This window comes from Mus pahari, chromosome 7 (genome assembly GCF_900095145.1).
Source record: "Mus pahari chromosome 7, PAHARI_EIJ_v1.1, whole genome shotgun sequence".
Taxonomy (NCBI): Eukaryota; Metazoa; Chordata; class Mammalia; order Rodentia; family Muridae; genus Mus; species Mus pahari.
The window spans coordinates 27,192,045-27,211,245 of NC_034596.1; the positions used below are offsets into that span (position 1 = coordinate 27,192,045).

The 19,201-nt window shown below is 49.2% G+C and overlaps 1 protein-coding gene across 1 annotated transcript in view; it reads right to left on the bottom strand.

The window, feature by feature from the left end:
* The window catches only part of Allc (allantoicase), a 20,316-nt gene extending 18,872 nt beyond the window's left edge, over positions 1-1,444 (bottom strand). Inside the window, exon 1 of the mRNA XM_021202638.1 lies at positions 1,355-1,444. Within this exon, the coding sequence (XP_021058297.1) occupies positions 1,355-1,444 (90 nt within the window). The remainder of the gene's footprint in view (positions 1-1,354) is intronic.
* Positions 1,445-19,201: the final 17,757 nt, after the last annotated feature.

Consider the following 19,201-nt stretch of genomic DNA (forward strand, 5'->3'; position numbering starts at 1 on the left):
AAGGGGAGGGGGAGGGGGAGGGGGAGGGGAGAGAAAGGCAGGGAGGGAGGAAGGGAGGGAAGAAAACAAGGCTCACTGGGTCACACCTCAGCTTTGGAGGCCACCATTCTTCCTACAAAATGGTTCCTTTGGCTCCAGGAAGACTGTGCTGCAGCACTGTCCTGGTGATGTCCTCACTAAAGCAGTACACTTGTGAGTGAGGCCAAGTACTGCTCCAGTGCACACCAGTGAAGCACTTTCTCCCTGAGTAAAGCACACTGTGGACCACTGGGTGAAAATGCACCAGCTAGCTGGGCACCTGCTCGGCTCCTTCACTGTGAGTGCAATGGGAACAGCTTGCTCCGGCTCCCGCTGCCCTCCCTACCCTGCTGTATCGGACTACATGCCCTGGAGTCCTCCCTGGCATCGTGGACAAACCGCCCCCACCCTCATTGCTTCTTGTCTGGTATTTTATCACAGCAATCTGAAAAGTAACTAATAAAAAAACATCAATTCATAGAAGGCTGTTGCTATGGCAACCATGGCCATGTGGTTCATAGGCCTTTAGAACCTGCTTGTAGTAGGAATAGTGGAGATTTTGGAAACTGTGTTTCACTCTAAAAATAAGAATGCCACAGAGGAATAGTGAACTTTGCACAAGTGTAAAACAAACATCTTTAAAAATAAATAGGGGATAGAAAAAATGACTCAGTGGGTAAGATCCCTCACTACAGACAAAGGCTTAGTTCAAATTCTCAGCAATATAAACAGCCAGATGTGGCCCATGTGGCCCTGCAACCCAGTGCAGGGGTGAAGAGACAGGAGGATTTCTGTGGCTCACTGGCTGCCAGGTATCTGGAAAATGGCAATCAGTGAGAAAGCCTGTCTTGAAGAACTAAGGTAAGAAGCGACAGGATACCTGGGATCATCCTATGGCCTCTGTATATGTATATTATTAACACACATGCAGTATGTACACATACATATACACATGTGCACGCACATGCATGCAAACACGTGTCATACACACACAACACATATGCATACACATGCATGCAAACACATGTGTTATACACACAACATGCATGCACACACATACATTATGTACATATGTGCACACACATGCGCACATACATGTACACACACCCACACGCATGCACACACAAATATCCACATCACACACATGAGCACTTCTGCCCTAGCCCAGAATTGGCCCGGGTTCAGTTCATCACTTCAGAACTCTGGCAGTGCTGGGCCTCCTCCACAGCCAATTACTTCAGGCTGACTGTAATTTACTTTGGGTCAAGGGAGCCTGAGTGAGCCCCTCAGTGTTTGAATCTAACATGGACTTCCTGCTCTGCAGAGCCTTGCTTACCTTTCCTCCCACGCACTCAGAGGCCAAATCAATCAGCTGTGTGAAGTCCAGAAATCTGGTCAGTTTCCCCTCCTTTGGAGTATCAGCCATGCTTCCTAGAGTTGAGAAGGGCAGGACTAGCCAGAAAGTTTCAAGAGTGAGGTGGTCTCAGAACCATGCCTGGGGGCCCTCAGAGGTGAGGCAATGAAGGGCTGGACTGTTCTTCACCTTGGTGAGAGTTAAGCAACCACAACAGACAGGAGATTAGAGATGGGTAAGAATAAACACCACTTAACACACAGATCCCAATCAAGGCTGCACTAGGCCATGTTGCATCTTGATTACACTCATGGTCACCCTTCTATTGTTGTGAAGAGGCACTAAGACCAAATTAACGCCTGTAAAATAAAATACTTGATTAGGGTTTCCTGGTAGTTTCAGAGGTTCAGTCCATTACCATCACAATGGGGAGCATGGCAGCGTGCCGGCAGACATGGTGCTGCAGGACCGGTGAGAGCTCTACATCCAGATCTTCTACACTGAGGAGCTGGAGAGATGATTCTGTGAGTAACTTACTGTGCAAGCAGGGGGGACTGAGTTCAATTCCTAGAACCCAAATGAGAGAGGGAGGGAGGGAGGGAAGGAAGGAAGGAAGGAAAGGAATGGTATATGAAGATTGACACCCAAGGTTGGCATGCACATGTCCAGCCATACATGTGCACAAACACACACACACACACACACACACACATACACATGCACACACACATGTGCTCAGAATCCACAGAGGAAGCAAGAATAGCCAATGAGGGAGCACCTCACCTGAGAGGGCACTTCCTATGATCTTCCAAGGCTAGCTCTTGCCTCACTCTGCCTGAAGGGCAGCCCATCACCAAGAGTGTCCATGTGCAGCCCTGTCTCCTCTCATCCCCAGGCAACCCTACTCAGGCTCAGGGCTTATGACCCGCCACATCCACCCATCTCCATGCCACCTCTCTCCTAAGTGGTAGGTCACCAGGTTGGAGATCTACAACCCAAAGCCTGTGCATCCTAAACCACCCACGCCCACCCTGATCGGTGGGTGGCGTGCTGTCCTCCCAGGGACTTAAGCGGAACCCAAAATGCCTCCATCCCCCTCCTCTTCCTTCAAGCCAAATCCAGCCTGAGGAAGGAGGAGATGAGGAAGCATGAGGACTTTGCAAAGCGGATCCTGACTCAGGGGGAGGAGCTCGGCCCAGAACCGCCCCCAACATAAGAGGAAGGGAAATGCGCAAAAGCAGGTAAGACTTATCAACCGTGAGCGGATACAGACGGGGGATTCGCGGAGGGTCCACACTGCAGTGTGTTTCCCCACTTCTGTGGGTGCTCGAATGCTCTCAGACACACCCGAAGTTGGACGGATTGTTACACCACACGGAGGCATGGAGAGAGACAGAGAAGAGAAGCCAGTGTCACCTTTCTGCCCTGGTGATATTCTCCACTATGCACCCGTGGGTGTGGTGCCTCAAGCCATTATCCCTAGCAGTCGAGAGGCTGAGGTAGAAAGGTCGCTGCAAGATCAAGCACAGCTCAGGCTATGTCACTTCAATGCCAACCTAGGTTACGACAGGACATCCTAAAGACAAACGGCCACCACTGGGAATAGAGAAACCACCCAGCAAGTCGTACTGAGCAAAGTACCGCCCTGCACTCTGCAGCCCGAACCCTCAGCAGACACACCCTCTCCCAGCCCTGCGTGCATGTGTATGTGTGTACATTTGTATTTATGTGTATGCATGCGCATGTACATGCAAGTGTATGTGATTGTGTGTATACACAGAAAAAAAAAAAAAACACACACGCCAAAAGCCACTGCAGAAATTCTCAAAGATATTGTAAAAATGCGTTTTAAATGGGTAGCAATAAATTAAACAGAGGGAGCAGCTTCTCCTGTCCATCTCTCTGAGATTTGTCGTCTGCTCACTTACACCAGCCTATAAGCTTCACTAGAGACGAGAAGCTATAAAAAAAAGACCCTTATGGTCACTTCTGGGAAATACTCAGCCCTTCATCATTCCCCTGGCAAAGCTCCATCTGCAGCAGAAGTCCTGCTACTCATGCATGTTTAAAAGGTGTCACATGGAGGAAAAGCAACGCAAAGGAGGTGCTGGAATTAAGCTGTTAGTAGAATGCTCACCTGGTGCTCACAAAGCCCTGGGTTCGATCCCAACACCACATTAACTGTACTGGCTAATTTTGTGTCAACTTGACACAGCTGGAGTTATCACAGAGAAAGGAGCTTTAGTTGAGGAAATGTCTCCATGAGATCCAGCTGTAAGGTATTTTCTTAATTAGTGATCAAGGGGGGAGGGCCCCTTGTGGGTGGGACCATCCCTGGGCTGGTAGTCTTGGGTTCTATAAGAGAGCAGGCTGAGCAAGCCAGGGGAGGCAAGCCAGTAAAGAACATCCCTCCATGGCCTCTGCATCAGCTCCTGCTTTCTGTCTGACCTGCTTGAGTTCCANGAGTTCCAGTCCTGCATCCTTTGGTGATCAACAGCAGTATGGAAATGTAAGCCAAATAAACCCTTTCCTCCCCAACTTGCTTCTTGGTCATGATGTTTGCGCAGGAATAGAAACCCTGACTAAGACATAAACCAAGCAGACACCTGCAATCCCAGCAGAGGCAGGAGAATCAGTAGTTAGGACTATCCTCTACTACATAGTGCCTTTAAGGCCAGCCTGGGCTACCTAAGATCCTTTGCCCAAAAAAAGAAGAGGAAAAACCAACAGGCCCTTGTAAAATTCACCAGTGGCTCCCTGTAGGGGGTAAGTTTCCAAGGAATACTGAACTCCAGGAGCAAGTTGTCAGTCACAGTGGCGAGGACACGTGGTAAGAAGGGCAAAATTTATGCTTTCCTCTGTGGGAAACCAGATGACTCATGTAGCATTGAAAATCAAATCCAGCATCATTTAAAAGTCAGCTTCTTCGCTGTATTTATAACATGTCACATGTCTAGAACACACAGGGGCCTGGTAACTACTGTTCTGGGAACCAAGGTAAGTCTGCACACCACAAGCCTAGGTGTGTTTATCATTTCCATGTGTGTTAGCATAGGTGTGTTTATCATTTCCATGTGTGCTATTGGAAAGCAACCATTATGCCAGCTCCCTTTCACCAATAATGACCTCGGCAGGTATCGGACTTTACTAATGGATTTTCAAAGCCTTTAAAAACATTTCCAACACCAGATATCCTTGACCAAGTCAAGGATGGGGAGGCATGTTCTAAGCATGAACAGACAGTGAACTCGAGTCTGAGGTAGCAGAGGTTAACGCTGGGGACCTGAACGTTTCCACTGTTTCATTAGATGCCTTTTAACTGTGGAAGGACAGTCAGATGTGCACTGTAGACTGGTCATTGGCCAGTGAGGGAAAGCTGGACTAGATGCAATCAGAAGTTATAGGCTACTATAGGAATTCAGGTAAGAAATGCTTGGGTGAGGAGATGTGGCTAAGTTGATAGAGGACTTGGCAGTGTGTGCATGAAGCCCTGAGTTTAGGTGCCAGCACCTCAAAACAGGAATGGTGGTCTACGACGACAATCCTAGCACTTCACATAAAACATGCATGATTATCCTTGGCTACATAGTAAGTATAGGGCAAGTCTGGGCTACATGTGATCCTGGAAAGAGGGAAGGGGATAGAGAAAGTGGGAGGGGGGGGGAGTCTTGGCAAAGGATACCCTGTTCACAGGATTTAGGAAGTAAGTGGAGAGCAGGCAGTGAGTGTCCTTCAGTTGGTGTCCTGCAGGGACACGGTTGGGAAGGAGGAGAGGTGAGAGGCATGGTACTTATCAGAAAGGAGGTGTCCTACAGTGTGAGGAGTGGGTGAGCACATCCAGAGAGATGGTTGCAAACCAAACCCAAGATCTGCCAGCCCTGGGCTATTTGGAGGGGAGGGGAGGGGAGTGGAGGGTTCCCAGGAGACACACCCTGATCCCAGAGCTCTGAATGCCCAGACTAAAGGCAACTCACAAGGAAAGGTGTGGGGGTGATTTCCACAAAAGAAGCAGATGCCCCAGGCCTCTTATCCAACCACACTGTGAGAGCCATTTATTCACTCTCTAGAGTAAGACAGCAGTTTTGAAACAGGTTAAGAAATGACACTCACACCAGAGCCCATGCCAGAAGCAGGAGCCTTGCACTGTGGCAATCTTCCCAGATAATACAAGCAACAAGCCAGCATGCCTGCCACACTTTGGTGTCAGGGTGATCCCTCTTTACAGCCCCACATGAGGGGGGCTCCATCTGGTGTGACTGATAAGCTCGCGTGTCTGTGTTTATGATATGGTTTGAATATTTTCAGGTTTATTTATCGGCACAAATGAATCATTTATCAGTTTGTGCTTCCTGGTGCTCTGGCAGATGGTAGCTGTTAACTTCGGTAAGGTGTACAGTCACTCTTCGTTGGCACTTCCATTCAAAATGGAGTAACCCGGATCAAGGTTATTGCTTATTCAATGGAGTCTCTCTAGGCTAGGCTCAACCTGATATTCCATACAATACAAAGTCACAGCAGTCCCTGCCTGTCCTCGGTGCCCCATGCTGGCATCAGGGTGAAGTGAACTCGGATTCCCCACTTGGTGTGTCTCTTCAGATCACCTCTGAGCTTTTAAAGCCTCCGATCCTAAGCCCCACCCCAAACACATACTCAGAATCCACAGGGTGGCCCATTCGGGCAATCATTACAGGGACATCATCTGCTTTTCTACTGTGTTTGGAGCTCACAGGACTGAAGTGATGTCTGGTATTCTAAACCTGTCAAAAGTCCAAGGCTGGGAAGATCCCAGGCCCTGGAAGAAAGCTATTGTTTTGCTAGTGAATAAGATGTGTCCATCAAATTGCCCTTCTAAATCATTGTGTCTAGAGATTAACGCTGCCGTCAGCTTTGGCCAAAAAACTTCTTTTATTCATTTAATGTATGTTAGTACTCTTTCTCTCTCTCCTCTCTCTCTCTCTCTCTCTCTCTCTCTCTCTCTCTCTCTCTCTCTCTCTCTCGGTTTTTCGAGACAGGGTTTCTCTGTATAGCCCTGGCTGTTCTGGAACTCACTTTGTAGACCTGGTCTCAAACTCAGAAATCCACCTGCCTCTGCCTCCCAAGTACTGGGATTAAGGGCGTGCGCCACCACCGCCCGGCTACACTGTCACTCTCTTAAGATACACCAGAAGAGGACATCAGATCCCATTACAGATGATTGTGAGCCACCATGTGGTGGCTGGGAATTGAACTCAGGACCTCTGGAAGAGCAGTCGGTGCTCTTAACCACTGAGCCATCTCTCCAGCCCGCCAAAAAAAAAAAAAAGCTTTTGCAGTGAGTGATGGTTACTGCAGGCTCATAACTGGTCTGAGACAAGTGACCTATTGAGTGTACAGCCATAAATGTCACCACCTCCAAGGCTCAGGGTACATCATGAAAGAGGAGGGAAGAATTTAAGAGCCAGAGAAAGGAGGGATGAGGGGCTGCCTCTGGCATAGCCCTTGCACTTCCGAACTCACAGCAGCTGCATGGAAATGGGCCCATCAACGTTCTGCCATGGAATGGGGATGGATTGTGAGGCCCCACCCTTCTCTGGGGTTCTATTAGGTAGTTAATCGGTTCTGGGTTGGTGAGAGACAGTTTTCTTCAGTTGTGTATGTAGTCACTGGTACAGTGGCCATGCTCCTGTAAATAACCACTGATGAAATTCCCTGGAAAACACACACACACACACACACACACACACACACACGGCAAAGCTGGTGTTGATGAGCCTTGGGATTAGTGGGCTGAGAATCAATATCCCTCCCCAGCTCCGTCACTGGATAGGTGGGGAAACTGAAGCCCTACAAGGGGAGCTGCTGAGGTTCTGATATTAGACTGCCAGGAATGTCCCTGGCCTGAGGGAAACCAAGGCATACATAGTCTGAAAAGCATTTGCCAGGAGTCCTGTCCCAACCAGGCCACCAGGTGATGCTGTTCACTGCAGCATTCCTGGGTCCTCCAGGGACCCTTGGGCTCAAGGTGAGTCCAGCCATCTGAGCCCTGGGATGGATCCATCAGGCTCTTTTTGAGAATGAAGAATGCAGTCTACTTTGAATCTTGCATGCGCCCATTTGTTTGTTTTTTTTTTTTCTTTCAGAGAGTAACATGTTACCCAAAACTAGAAGAGAAAATGCACCACAGAGCCTCCCTCAACCCAAACAGATGGCATGATATTGCCACCAAAAAAGGTGGCACAGGCTTTTAATCCCAGCACTCAAGAGGCAGAGGCAGGCAGATCTCTGAGTTCAAAGCCAGCCTAATCTACAAAGAGAGTTCTAGGACAGCCAAGACTACACAGAGAAACCCTGTCTGGGGGGGGGGGATATAGGTGTTATTACATTACAGGTGGGATCTTTAAGACTTTTTATGTTTATGTTTCATTTTCTTTTACCTCTGTCTATATAGAATGCTAAGAGGAAAATAAACAAAAAAGAATATTTAAAAGACATTGGAATTTCTAAAAAAAATATATATAAAATAAAATAACACAAAACACCCTCAAAATTAACACTCACTTAGACTTCCCAACCAAGAAAAGTTGTTACCAAAATAAAGATCTGCAAACACTCAGAGCTTCAGGATGCAAGAAGAGTTTCCAAACCTTGTCAGCTCCCTTAGCCAAAAAGTCCTGTCTTCCATGTTTGTCTTCGGAGCACTGAAGCCCTTATGGGCCTGGACCCCACCCATTGAGGGCTGGGCTGTTCAAGGCTTTCCCTGAAGCCCTGATGTATAGAGAAGAAATGCAGCAGGTAGCAGTAGCCTGGGGCCAGGGCCTTGGGGAAGCTGTGGCTTCAGACCCTGAGACCCCATCTCTTCTCTGTAAGGGGCTATGATATCAGTCCCAAGGCCACTGGCCACAGTATTCTCTCTGTGTAATATTCTAGAGATAAGCCATGTTTCCCTTGTGGTTATCTTCCTGCTGACCTGGCCCCACTGTGTGTTAGTTTCTGTTGACTGCCCCATTTCTCCCCTGGAAAGATCTCTTGATCCCACAGTTTCCTGTCTTCTTATCGTCTGATCTCCTGGTGTTCTCTCTCTCTCTCTCTCTCTCTCTCTCTCTCTCTCTCTCTCTCTCTCTCTCTCTCGACCTGTCACTGAAGAATGGCCCACTGGCCCAGGCCACCCACCTGTGCCCCAAGGAGCGAGTCATAATGGTCGGCAGAGGGAATCACATTCCTCAATGCAGCTACCAGTGTTTCCCTTGCTCAAGAAAATAATACACACACATTCACATATACTCACACACACTTACACAGACATGCAGACACATTTGTATATCCACACACATATACATACATGCACACACACATTCTCACACACATATACATGCTCACTCAAATATACACACATACTCACACACACACATTCACACAGAGAAACACACACACTTATACACATATACATGTATACACCCACATTTTCACACATACACATGCTCACTCACACACATACACATACTCATTTACATGTGCATATACACTCTCATTCACACACACATATACATGCTCACACATACATACAGTCACATGCACATTTCACACACATACATGCACACACAAGTACACACACATACACACACACACACACACACTCGCAAGTGCTCATGCCAACAATCTTAATTAAATGCATTAGCCATTCTTAAAGACATGAGAATAGGAGGGAGGCGTCTGGAGAAGTCGTTCAGTGACAAGGAGACAAGAGAGGATTCTGTGGGGAGGAATATGACCAAAGAATGAATAAAAGAATCAGCTAAGGTCCAAGAGAGAGGGAGACATCTGTAGTTCCTCTAGCCCTTCCAAATTCCCACCCTCCTCCATTCTCCCTCTGACATCTGTTTAAATACTGGGCTGCTACTGAAGCCAGGCAGCAGCCACCCCCTAAGCCCAGCAGCATGCTGAAGTGGGTCCTGGTGGCTGCCCACATACACTCCCAGCCATCGAGAGTAAGACACAGGCCAGTAACCAAGACATTTCCTCTGCTGAGGGGAGTGTCACAGGCAGAGCCTGCTACAGGTGAGTCTGGGAAGCTGGGGAGGAACTGCCCCGCCCACCCACCCCACCCCCCAAGTAGAGGAGGCTGGCCTGGCCTTAGCATCATCCCATGTTAAAAAAGAAATCCAGAGGGGGTTACTGTTAGGTTTTAAGAAGCCCTGCCAGAAGAACGGCCTTTGGGGTGATCTGAAGAAGGGAACTGCTCATTTGAGACAAAGCTTGAGAGAGCCCACACTCTCTCAAGGGTCTGAGGAACCACAGCCAACAGAGGAGAGGTCTGGTCATAGACCATCGGAGCTGCATAGGTGTGGGAGTGTGCACCTGTGACCCCAACACGAGGCAAGCTGAGGCAAGAGGACCATGGTGAGCTCACGGCCAGTCTGCACTACACAGTGAGTGAATTGCCTCTACTCTTACCTGTGCCTCTTTGAATTCAATAGAGCCCTGCCTCCATCACGTAAGCCCTAGATCCCAAGCTTATATAACCTCCCAAAACAGTATGGCCAGCTGGGACAAGTCGGCAGATTCAGGACTACAGGGGCAGGGCGGGGCGGGACGGGACGGGGCGGGGCATGTTTCTGTTTAAACCATAGCACTGGGCTTGCTTGACATCAGTGTTGAGATGTCGTTGTTGTTGTTGTTGTTGTTGTTGTTGTTGTTGTTGTTGTTATTGTTGTTGTTGTGAGACGGAGTCCCTCTGTGTAGCCTTGACTGGCCTGGAACTGGAGACTGGCTGGCCATGAACTCACAGAGACCTGCCTGTCTCTGCCCTCTGAGTGCTGGAATTAAAGGTGTGCACCACCAAACCTGGCCCATGTTTAGATGTTTTAAAAGGCAAAAGTCATGTGACTGAAACCCCAGTAGGACAAGGACCAGAGCCAGAATATGAAGCCTCCCTCAGTCCCTCTTAGCTGGGCCCCACAACTCCACACTGATAATAGCGCCTAGGGCCACCTCCCCATTTTCCCCCAACCAAGGGTCTGGTGATCTTGGATACGGGACCTCTTCCTCCCTTCTCCCACCTGATTCCCTTGGCAACACCAACGTCAGACATAACAACTTATTCAGCATGGTAAACAGATAACCTCCAACCTCATCCGAGAGTCCAGATCCCAGTGTTCAGGATTCAAGGTCTCTCTCCCCACAGCCCAGTGCTTTGAAGTGTTAGCACCAGCAGCATTAGAATTTATAGAGGACAGAGAGAACCTTCCTTTGTGATGTCACAAGGGGTATAGGAAATAGAGCCGAGGGAACAGCTTGTCCCTGGAGAGACCAAGGGGCCATGGCTGGAACAGGCCTGTTCCCTTCTGCATGTGTAATTCTACTGATCCCAGGGCCTTAAGCCAATCCTACCCTACTCCCTTCCTGATGGCTGAAACCCTCACCGTCCCACCCAGCTGTGGCTGTTGTCTACAATTTGAATTTGCGTCGTATCCCTTCAAGGCAGATGTTTATGTATTCAGAAAATACAGATACACCCTGCAATTGCTTCAATGCTAGAAAACACAAGGGCTTGGGAGCTGGAGAGATGGCTTGGTGGTTAAGAGCACTCCCTGTTCTCCCAGAGGTCCTGACTTCAATTCCCAGTAACCACATGGTGGCTCACAACCATCTGTAATGGGATCCGATGCCTTCTTTTGAAGGCAGCTACAGTGTACTCCTATACATAAAATAAAATAAATAATTCTTTTTAAAGGGGGAAAGTGGCTGGAGAGGTGGCTCAGTGGTTAAGAGCCCTGGCTACTCTTCCAGAGGTCCTGAGTTCAATTCCCAGCAACCACATGGTGGCTCACATCCATCTGTAATGAGATCTGATGACAGCTACAGTGTACTCACTCGTATACATAAAATAAATCTTAAAAAAAAAAAAAAAACACAAGGGGGGCTGTTGAGGGAATTTGTTATAAACCAAGGACCCAATGCGCAAGGAAATGAAGATGTACACAAAATTTACTGCAGTGTGAAGAACTGCAGGGACCTTTGAGAAGAATGTCTATCCGTGTAATGTTCTGTGTCACTTCCCAGCCCAGCTCAGTGCATCCCACCCCCACCCAGAGCCTCATCCAGAGAGGGAGGTGCCTGGTGGCTGCTCAGAGACACAGCAGGCAGGTAGAACGCCCTGGGAGCAGATGCCCCCCCCAACCCCTATCCCCTGCAGTTGAGAAACCCAGACGCAGAGGCACAAGGACTTCTGAAATCTCAAGAGTCAGCTCTGTCCCAGAATATTCCATCCCAGTCCCCTCCATCTTTTCCTGACTCCCTTTCCAGGGGCCAACCTGCCCTTTCCCACAAATGCACCCAACCTCTATTGGCCGAGGTTCTTTAGTGGAACAAATTCAATGAAATTAATATACATTAAATTAGATTGGCTGACACAGTATGGTCTGGGTAGTTCGATAATGGCTGTCTCACACCAGAGACTTGAGAATCTTGGAGTTATTCGGTTCATGACAGGGACTCAGAAGTCCCTACCTGGCACCAACAGCCTGGAGGGCTCCTGGAAAGCTCCTGGGGGATGACAGAAGAAGCTAGTTCAGCTATCAATGACAGCAGCAGCGGTGGCGGCAGCGGTGGCGGCGGTGGCGGCAGCAGCAGCGGCAGCAGCATCAGGGGCAGCCGCAACAGCATCAGCAGGGGCAGCCGCAGCAGCAGCAGGGGCAGCCGCAGCATCAGCAGGGGCAGCTGCAGCAGCAGTAGCAGCAGCAGCAATAAAAGAGCAGATGAATTTACCAATAGGAGTGAAGGCCCAGTCAGGAGATGAACTAGGCTGTCTCCATGTCCTTATCCGGGCAGCTATCCGCAGGTGCTTCCCATGCTTAGAGTGGGTTTCCCCACAATTAAAGCAAAACAAACCCCCACAGACATGCCCACGGGGCATTCTGTGGTAAACATTCCTTCAGTGAAAATCACTAGGCCCCCCCAGGTGATTGCAGACTGTCAGGTTGGCACAGAAAGGAAAGGTGTCCCGATGACTGTGTTTGGAGAGACAAAAGCTCATGTGAAGGAAAGTCTGACCCGCTGTCCCTGCGGAACCTGCACCCGCTCAGCCCCTTTTTCTGCACTCAGTTCCTCCAATGGCCTGAAGGCTCCACGTGCTCCTCGGGTCTCCCTTCCCAGGTAGAATTCATTAAGAACAAAAGCCGCAGCGTCTAGCTGTAATGATCTAATGTGACTTTATTCTCCAGGTACCTGTGTTCTAAGGCCTTTCCCTGCTGTGTTAGTCAGCTTCACGTTGCTGTAACCAAATACTGGGATAAACAAGAGAGAAAAGATTTGCATTGATTAAAGCTTCAGAAGTGAATTTTTTTTTTTTTATGAGTACACTGTAGCTGTACAGATGGTTGTAAACCTTCATGTGGTTGTTAGGAATTGAATTTAGGACTTCTGCTCACTCCGGTCAACCCCACTCGTTCTGGTCAACCCCGTTTCCTCAGTCCCTGCTCGCTCCGACCCAAAGATGCATTTATTATTATAAATAAGTACACTGTAGCTGTCTTCAGACCCACCAGAAGAGGGCGTCAGATCTCATTATGGATGGTTGTGAGCCACCATGTGGTTGCTGGGATTTGAACACAGGACCTTTTAGAAGAGCAGTCCATGCTCTTAACTGCTGAGCCATCTCACCAGCCCCAGAAGTGAATTCTTTATGGGAGAAGGTACCGTGAAGCAGAGCAGAGAGAGTATGCCTATACCCGGAGTCCTTTTTCTCTTTCATTCCATCTAGGACCTCATCCCAAGAGATGGTGTCCCCCACATTCAGCATGGGTCTCCCCCTTAGTCAGCCCTCCCTGGCAATACCTTTACAAACATACTCACATATCGACCATCATACTCAGCTAGCAGCGAGCTTCACTAAGCCTGAGCCCTGGCGTGCAGAAAGCCACAGAAGAACGCACAGTGCTAGACAAGGCCACCAGAACTCCACAGAGCACACCAGAGCTGATCCTATAATCAAAGGCACATTCAGGCAATGGGTTCCTAGACACTGCAGCTGGCTGGAGATCACACCTTGGAACGGGTTCTAGAAGCCATTCGGTGGGGTAGCTACCGGGCATTTAAAATTGAATATCTATCTAAAATTAAATACAGTTCAATTCAAGTTAAAGAGAGTTCACCCTGTCTCCTGAGCTGAGTCTCGTGTAGGTGGCCGCATGTAGCCAATGGCCGTGTGCTCAACCACAAGCATCCATCCTCCTCCGTCTGTAGGGAAGAAAGGAGAAAAACAGCAGGTGAAGTGGCGAATCCCAGAGGAGTGGCCCCAGGCGGACGGGATGCTCCTGGAACCCCATAACATAATCACACTCTCAGTTCCATCCTATCAAGAGACAAGGTTTTCTGGAGCCAGACTACAGCAGCCGAGGAACAGTCACAGTGTCCCTCTGTGGTCTCCCACTTCCCAGGAGGCAACGGTTCAGCTGCCTGCACTGGAGGAACAGGGATCCTTGGGTAGGCTCCTCCCAATAGTTGTACATCCCTGTCGTGAGACAAGACCCTCTCACTGGTGGATCGATGCAGGCAAAGGTCTACTTTTCAAATTAACAACTCGTCTCCTGCTCCACTGTAGAGGCACCTGCTAGAAGACAATTCTCTTCTAGCAGGCTGCAGAATTCACTTCTCCTAGAGAGAGCATGGACTCAGTGCTTAGGCAATACCCACCACCATCTTCCGGGGCTCCTGTGGGAGGTTAAAGACTTCATGGATTGTGTTCCTGTGGCTAAGCAATTCTGGGAGCCTCCTCTTCCTCTGATTGTCTTATGAACCTTCCATTCTGCACCTCATCCAGCATGACTGAAATGCAACGCCAAGGCAGACCCTAAGAGGACCCAGTGCTGTGTGGCACTTCCTGGGGAGATGGGAACAAAAGTCTGATAGCTGGTACTAATGACAGACCAAAGAAACAACTCCACTCAAGTCTCAGTGACCCAGTGAGTTTATTGGGGTTACTTACAGAGCATGAATGAAGGGCTTCTCCCAGGAACACAGGGGACTCAAATGCAGCTACATCACAGGAAGCTTACCCCAGCATGGAGACGACCTATGGAAGCTGCATTCCTGGAGCCCCCTATATGACTTGCAGACAGCTCCATCCAATTGCAGAGTCTCCACTCCCCAGGAGTAATCACTGCTTGGTATGTGTTTGGGCCAGGGGTGTGGGAGATGTGAGGTGGGAGTGATTCTGAATCCTGTAAGCTTCAGGAGCTTCCTAAGAATTATGAGTAGGTTTTGCCTAGATGTATGTAAATATACCATGTTTGTACCTGGTGCGTATGGAGATCAGAAGAGGTTATCAGATCCCCTGAAATTAGAGTCACAGATGTTTGTGAACCACCGTGTGTCCTAGGCCCTTGTGATGGTTTGTATATGCTCTGTCCAGGGTTAGAAGGTGTGGTCCTGTTGGAGTAGGTGTGTCACTGTAGGTGTGAGATTTAAGACCCTCATCCTAGCTGCCTGGAAGTCAGTATTCTGCTAGCAGCCTTCAGATGAGATGTAGAACTCTTAGCTCCTCCTGCACCAGGCCTGCTTGAATGCTGCCATGTACCCACCTTGATGAAAATGGACTGAATCTCTGAACCTTTAAGCCAGCTCCAATTAAATGTTGTCCTTATAAGAGTTGCCTTGGTCATGGTGTCTGTTCATAGCAGTAAAACCCTAACTAAGACAATCACTGCTGATCTCCATCCCAACCCTTGGCCCATAAAAATCACAATTTAGATGGTTCACAATTTAGATGGTTCACAATTTAAATGGTTCATGTTTAAAGTCACTACAGGGACCCAAGCAATGACCCGTTCCATAAAATCCTTGCTTTGCAAACATTAGGACATGGGTTCAAGCCCCAGAACCTCCTTGCTTTTTAATCCAATAACCAGAGAGATGCCTCACTGGCTAAGAGTACTGGCTACACTTGCAGAGGACCCAGGTTTGGTTCTAGAACCCACATCAAGAAGCTCACCCCCACCCTATAATCCTAGTTCTAGAGGATCTGGCATGCTCTTCTGGTTTCCATAGACACCTGCACCCATGCTGTGCTGCACACAACCGGACACACATCCATATACATAAACTCTTTACATCTTTTTTTTTTTCAAAGCCAAGTGTGGTGGTATTGTAATCAGCCTAGCCAATGCCAGGCAAATGAGAGACTGCCTCAAAAACCAAGAAATACCACTTGCGATTACTTACAGAGAGAGAGAGAGAAAGAGAGAGAGAGAGAGAGAGAGAGAGAGAGAGAGAGAGAGAGAGAGAATAAAGAAAGGAAGGAAGGAAAGATGTGGGAGTGATGTTACACAGTAAAATCTATACATGACTATTGGGTGTATAAATGTCACCATCCCACTAGGGACTTTCCTTCCAAAACAGAAACTGGATGATGCACGCTTTTCCAGGACCCCTGTCTCCAGAGCAGAGCACAGATGCACTAAGGCTGACAGGGTATTTTTGTTTTGTTTTGTTTGGGACTTGTGCGGTGCACAATCTGTCCATCAAACGTGGCCCTGACCCCAGGTACCCAGACACACAGATTTGCCTGCAGGCTCTGTGTGGGAAAGCCGTGATGTACAGGCACATCAGTAAGCCAGCTTCCATGGCAACAGCATCCGCAGCCTGGCAACAGCATCCGCAGCCACGGTAGCCAAGGAACCCACACAGATCTGCACGCAATGTATGCAATGTGGCTCATGGGTTTTGTTCCTTCCACAACCGGTGCTTCAGGTTGCTCCTGTGGCTTCCCAGCAATGTATTTCTGTGTGAATTTACCAACCTGATCTTTCTACTTACAGCTTAAGTAGCATCTGCTTTGGATTAGGTCCGTTGAAGTGAGTTGGGTTGAACCTGTTGACTGGGTCAGTGGTCAGCTGTCTGCTTGTGTTTTTAACTGGACTCCAGCTAGAATTTCCTGAGATCTCAATTAAGGAGTTGCCCCTATCACATTTGCACATAGGCAAGTCTGTGGGATATTTTCTTGATGTGTGATTGATGTGGAAGAGATCCGCACACTGTGGGTAGTGCCACCCCTGAGCAGGTGGTCTTGCATTCTGTAAGGAAGCAGGCTGAGCAAGTCACAGGAGCAAACCAGGAAGCAGCATCCCTCTGTGGCTTCTGCTTCAGTCCCAGCCTCCATGTTTCCTGCTTGAGCCCTAACTTCCTTTCATGATGAATTGTGGCCTGTGATCCAAATAGACCCTTTCTTCCTCAAGCTGATTCTGGTGGTGGTGTTATCACAGCCACAGAGAAGCAAACTCAAGAGCGCAGGGCTCAGCTTCCTCCCGGCCACATTCCCCTGTGGGCACACGATAACAGGCATCCTTCAGTCACTGTGTGACGTGTTGGCAGAGAGGAGAGTGTCTGTCCGAGCCTGGATCAGCTGGAATGGCCCCGTGAATGGCTGCCCATGAGAGAACTGATGGAGCTGAGCCAGACAGAGCAGAAGTACCCTACATCCATCTCTCCCAGGATTTCTTCCACCAGCCTGGCCATGACCACATCCCTCCACCTACAGCCATAACCAGTGCTTTCCTAACTAGCTTTACATTCGCTCTGCCTAAATGGCCACTAGGCTTGTGCAAACACAATTCAGTGGTCCCTTGAGGGTGGAAAACCACAGAGATAGGTATGGATGGAGCCATTTTCTGAAGAAGGACACCATGGCCTTGGCCTCACCTCCTAGCCTAGAGTTCTCCTTCCCCACTGTTCTGCCACTCTTTGTTCTGCCTCTCCCCCACCCCTTTCTCTCTTACTGACTCTCCCTCTCCCTCTCCCTCTCCCTCCTTTACTCCCTGTCGCTCTCCCTCCTTCTTGAACACATACACAAGAGAGAAAAAGAGAGACAGACAGGCGGACAGACATAAACGACCGACCGGACCGACCTACCGACCAGAGAATATTTGCTAGTGCCCCAGCCCTCCTCCTCCAGCTGGGCAAACCTCTCTGGCTTTCTCCATCTTTCCCACTGGGTGGCAGTGTGGCACCATGGATTGACATCCCTGACCCACGGCCCGAGGCTGTCTCTTTGCTCATCTCTGTGCTCCTCAGAGGATTCTAAAGAGGACACCCACGCCAGCTTTCCGGTCACGCCTCACTGCGGCACCTAATGAATCTCAGTTCTCGCCTGAGCCGCCACAGCCCTGCTGCGCAGCCAGCCCCGCCCCCACCCGCCTCCGGTCTGAACTGAGGTTCCCTCCTGAACCTCGGGAAGGGAATTCAGGACAGAGGTCTGGCTCCGCGCCCAGGTGTTTGTACCCGATCTGATCTGCTTCAAAACAGTCGCCGTGATGTAAATGTACCGGGTACAAACAATGGCTAGAACGCCGCTGCTATGTTTTATATTAACACAAATTTGCCTAAGTGGAGCTTAACAGAGGAAACTACAAGGTGCCTGGTACTTTTAATCTCCCATAAGGTAGGAGGCAGTGTGCAGAGGAGCGTTCTGGTCCACCTTCCCTTCCAGTTAGGTATTAATGCGGATGCAAGCCTAGGTATGTAAGAGTAAGTTTGTAAGACATCCTAGACCAACGGTTCTCAACCTTCCTGGGGCTGCAACCCTTTAATTCAGTTCCTCATGTTGTGGTGACTTCCAATCGTAAAATTATTTTGTCGTTACTTCATAACTGTAATTTTGCTACTGTTATGAATTGTAATGCAAAATATGTATGTAAATGTCTCATCCCAGCTTGGGGCGGGGCTGGGCCAGTTGCTGTGAACATACAGCTGCTCGCTCAAGTTGACTTCAAGAGGTCAAGGCGTTCATGTTGGAGGAGGGAAGGGTAGGAGAGAAGGGAGGGCAGACAGATCCCATTGCACAGGAAGATAAAAATTCCCCCAGGCGGCCCTCGGAGCACTGAGAGCTAGGCTAGAGGGCTTCCCTGGTGGCTCACCCTCGCCTCCAGGAGAGGTGGACACGAGACAAGGGAAAGAGTCCATGGGCAACAGATGCCATGGGTGAGCAGGGGGATGTAGACACTTCCTTAATGCTCTCCAGGGTCACCTGGGTCAGGAAACATCCCCGTCCCCCACCCAACCTGGAGCAGAGAAGGCTCACACACTGTGAATGCTTAACTCAACCCGGGTTGAGTCTCTTTCCCATTTGACTGGCATATATGTCAAGACGTTACTCAGCACGTTGAAGGCAGCCCAGCTAACTCCGCCCCTAAGAGGGAAGATGGAGAAGGATGCAGTTCCCCACACTGACCGCTGAGAGGCAGACTTGTAAGGGATGAGGCTAGACCACCCATGGATGCTCCCTGGCACCCTCACCTGACTTGCTGCTCCTTCAGCAGACCCCCTGCAGAAAGCTTCCAGCCTTGAACTGAGAGCTGCCGATCAAAATCATAACGGTGGAGCCCAGCTTCCTGGTTGGTTTCTCCTTCAGATAATGTCCAACACGTCCACATGATGAGGAGGCTGGATGCAAGTGCAGCCCTGTCTGTAGCATGAATCTGTGGAAACAGCATGTAAGAAGAAGTCTTAGGAGTCCCCAAAGCCCAGTCTAGGATGCCAACCCTCAGAAAAGCCAGAACAGGCAAACCACTATTGAGAGACAAATCACTCGTGGAACAAGGTAGATTCAGAGACCAGAGGGGGTTTCCACTCTTCCTACCAATGCCTAATCAAAATGTGCACATACGTACTCAAAGGCGCTCACATAAGCTGCGCCCCAGCCTGTCTTTGTCTTTTCTGAAGGGGATTCCGATGAACAGAACATAGGAGAACAGGGGAACTCTGCTTCCCCCTTTGGGAAAACGGACACAGGCTCGGCTACGGCAGATCAAGACTGAAATCCCTGAGGATTTGCCAGCAGCATTGTCCCCCAGGCATGGT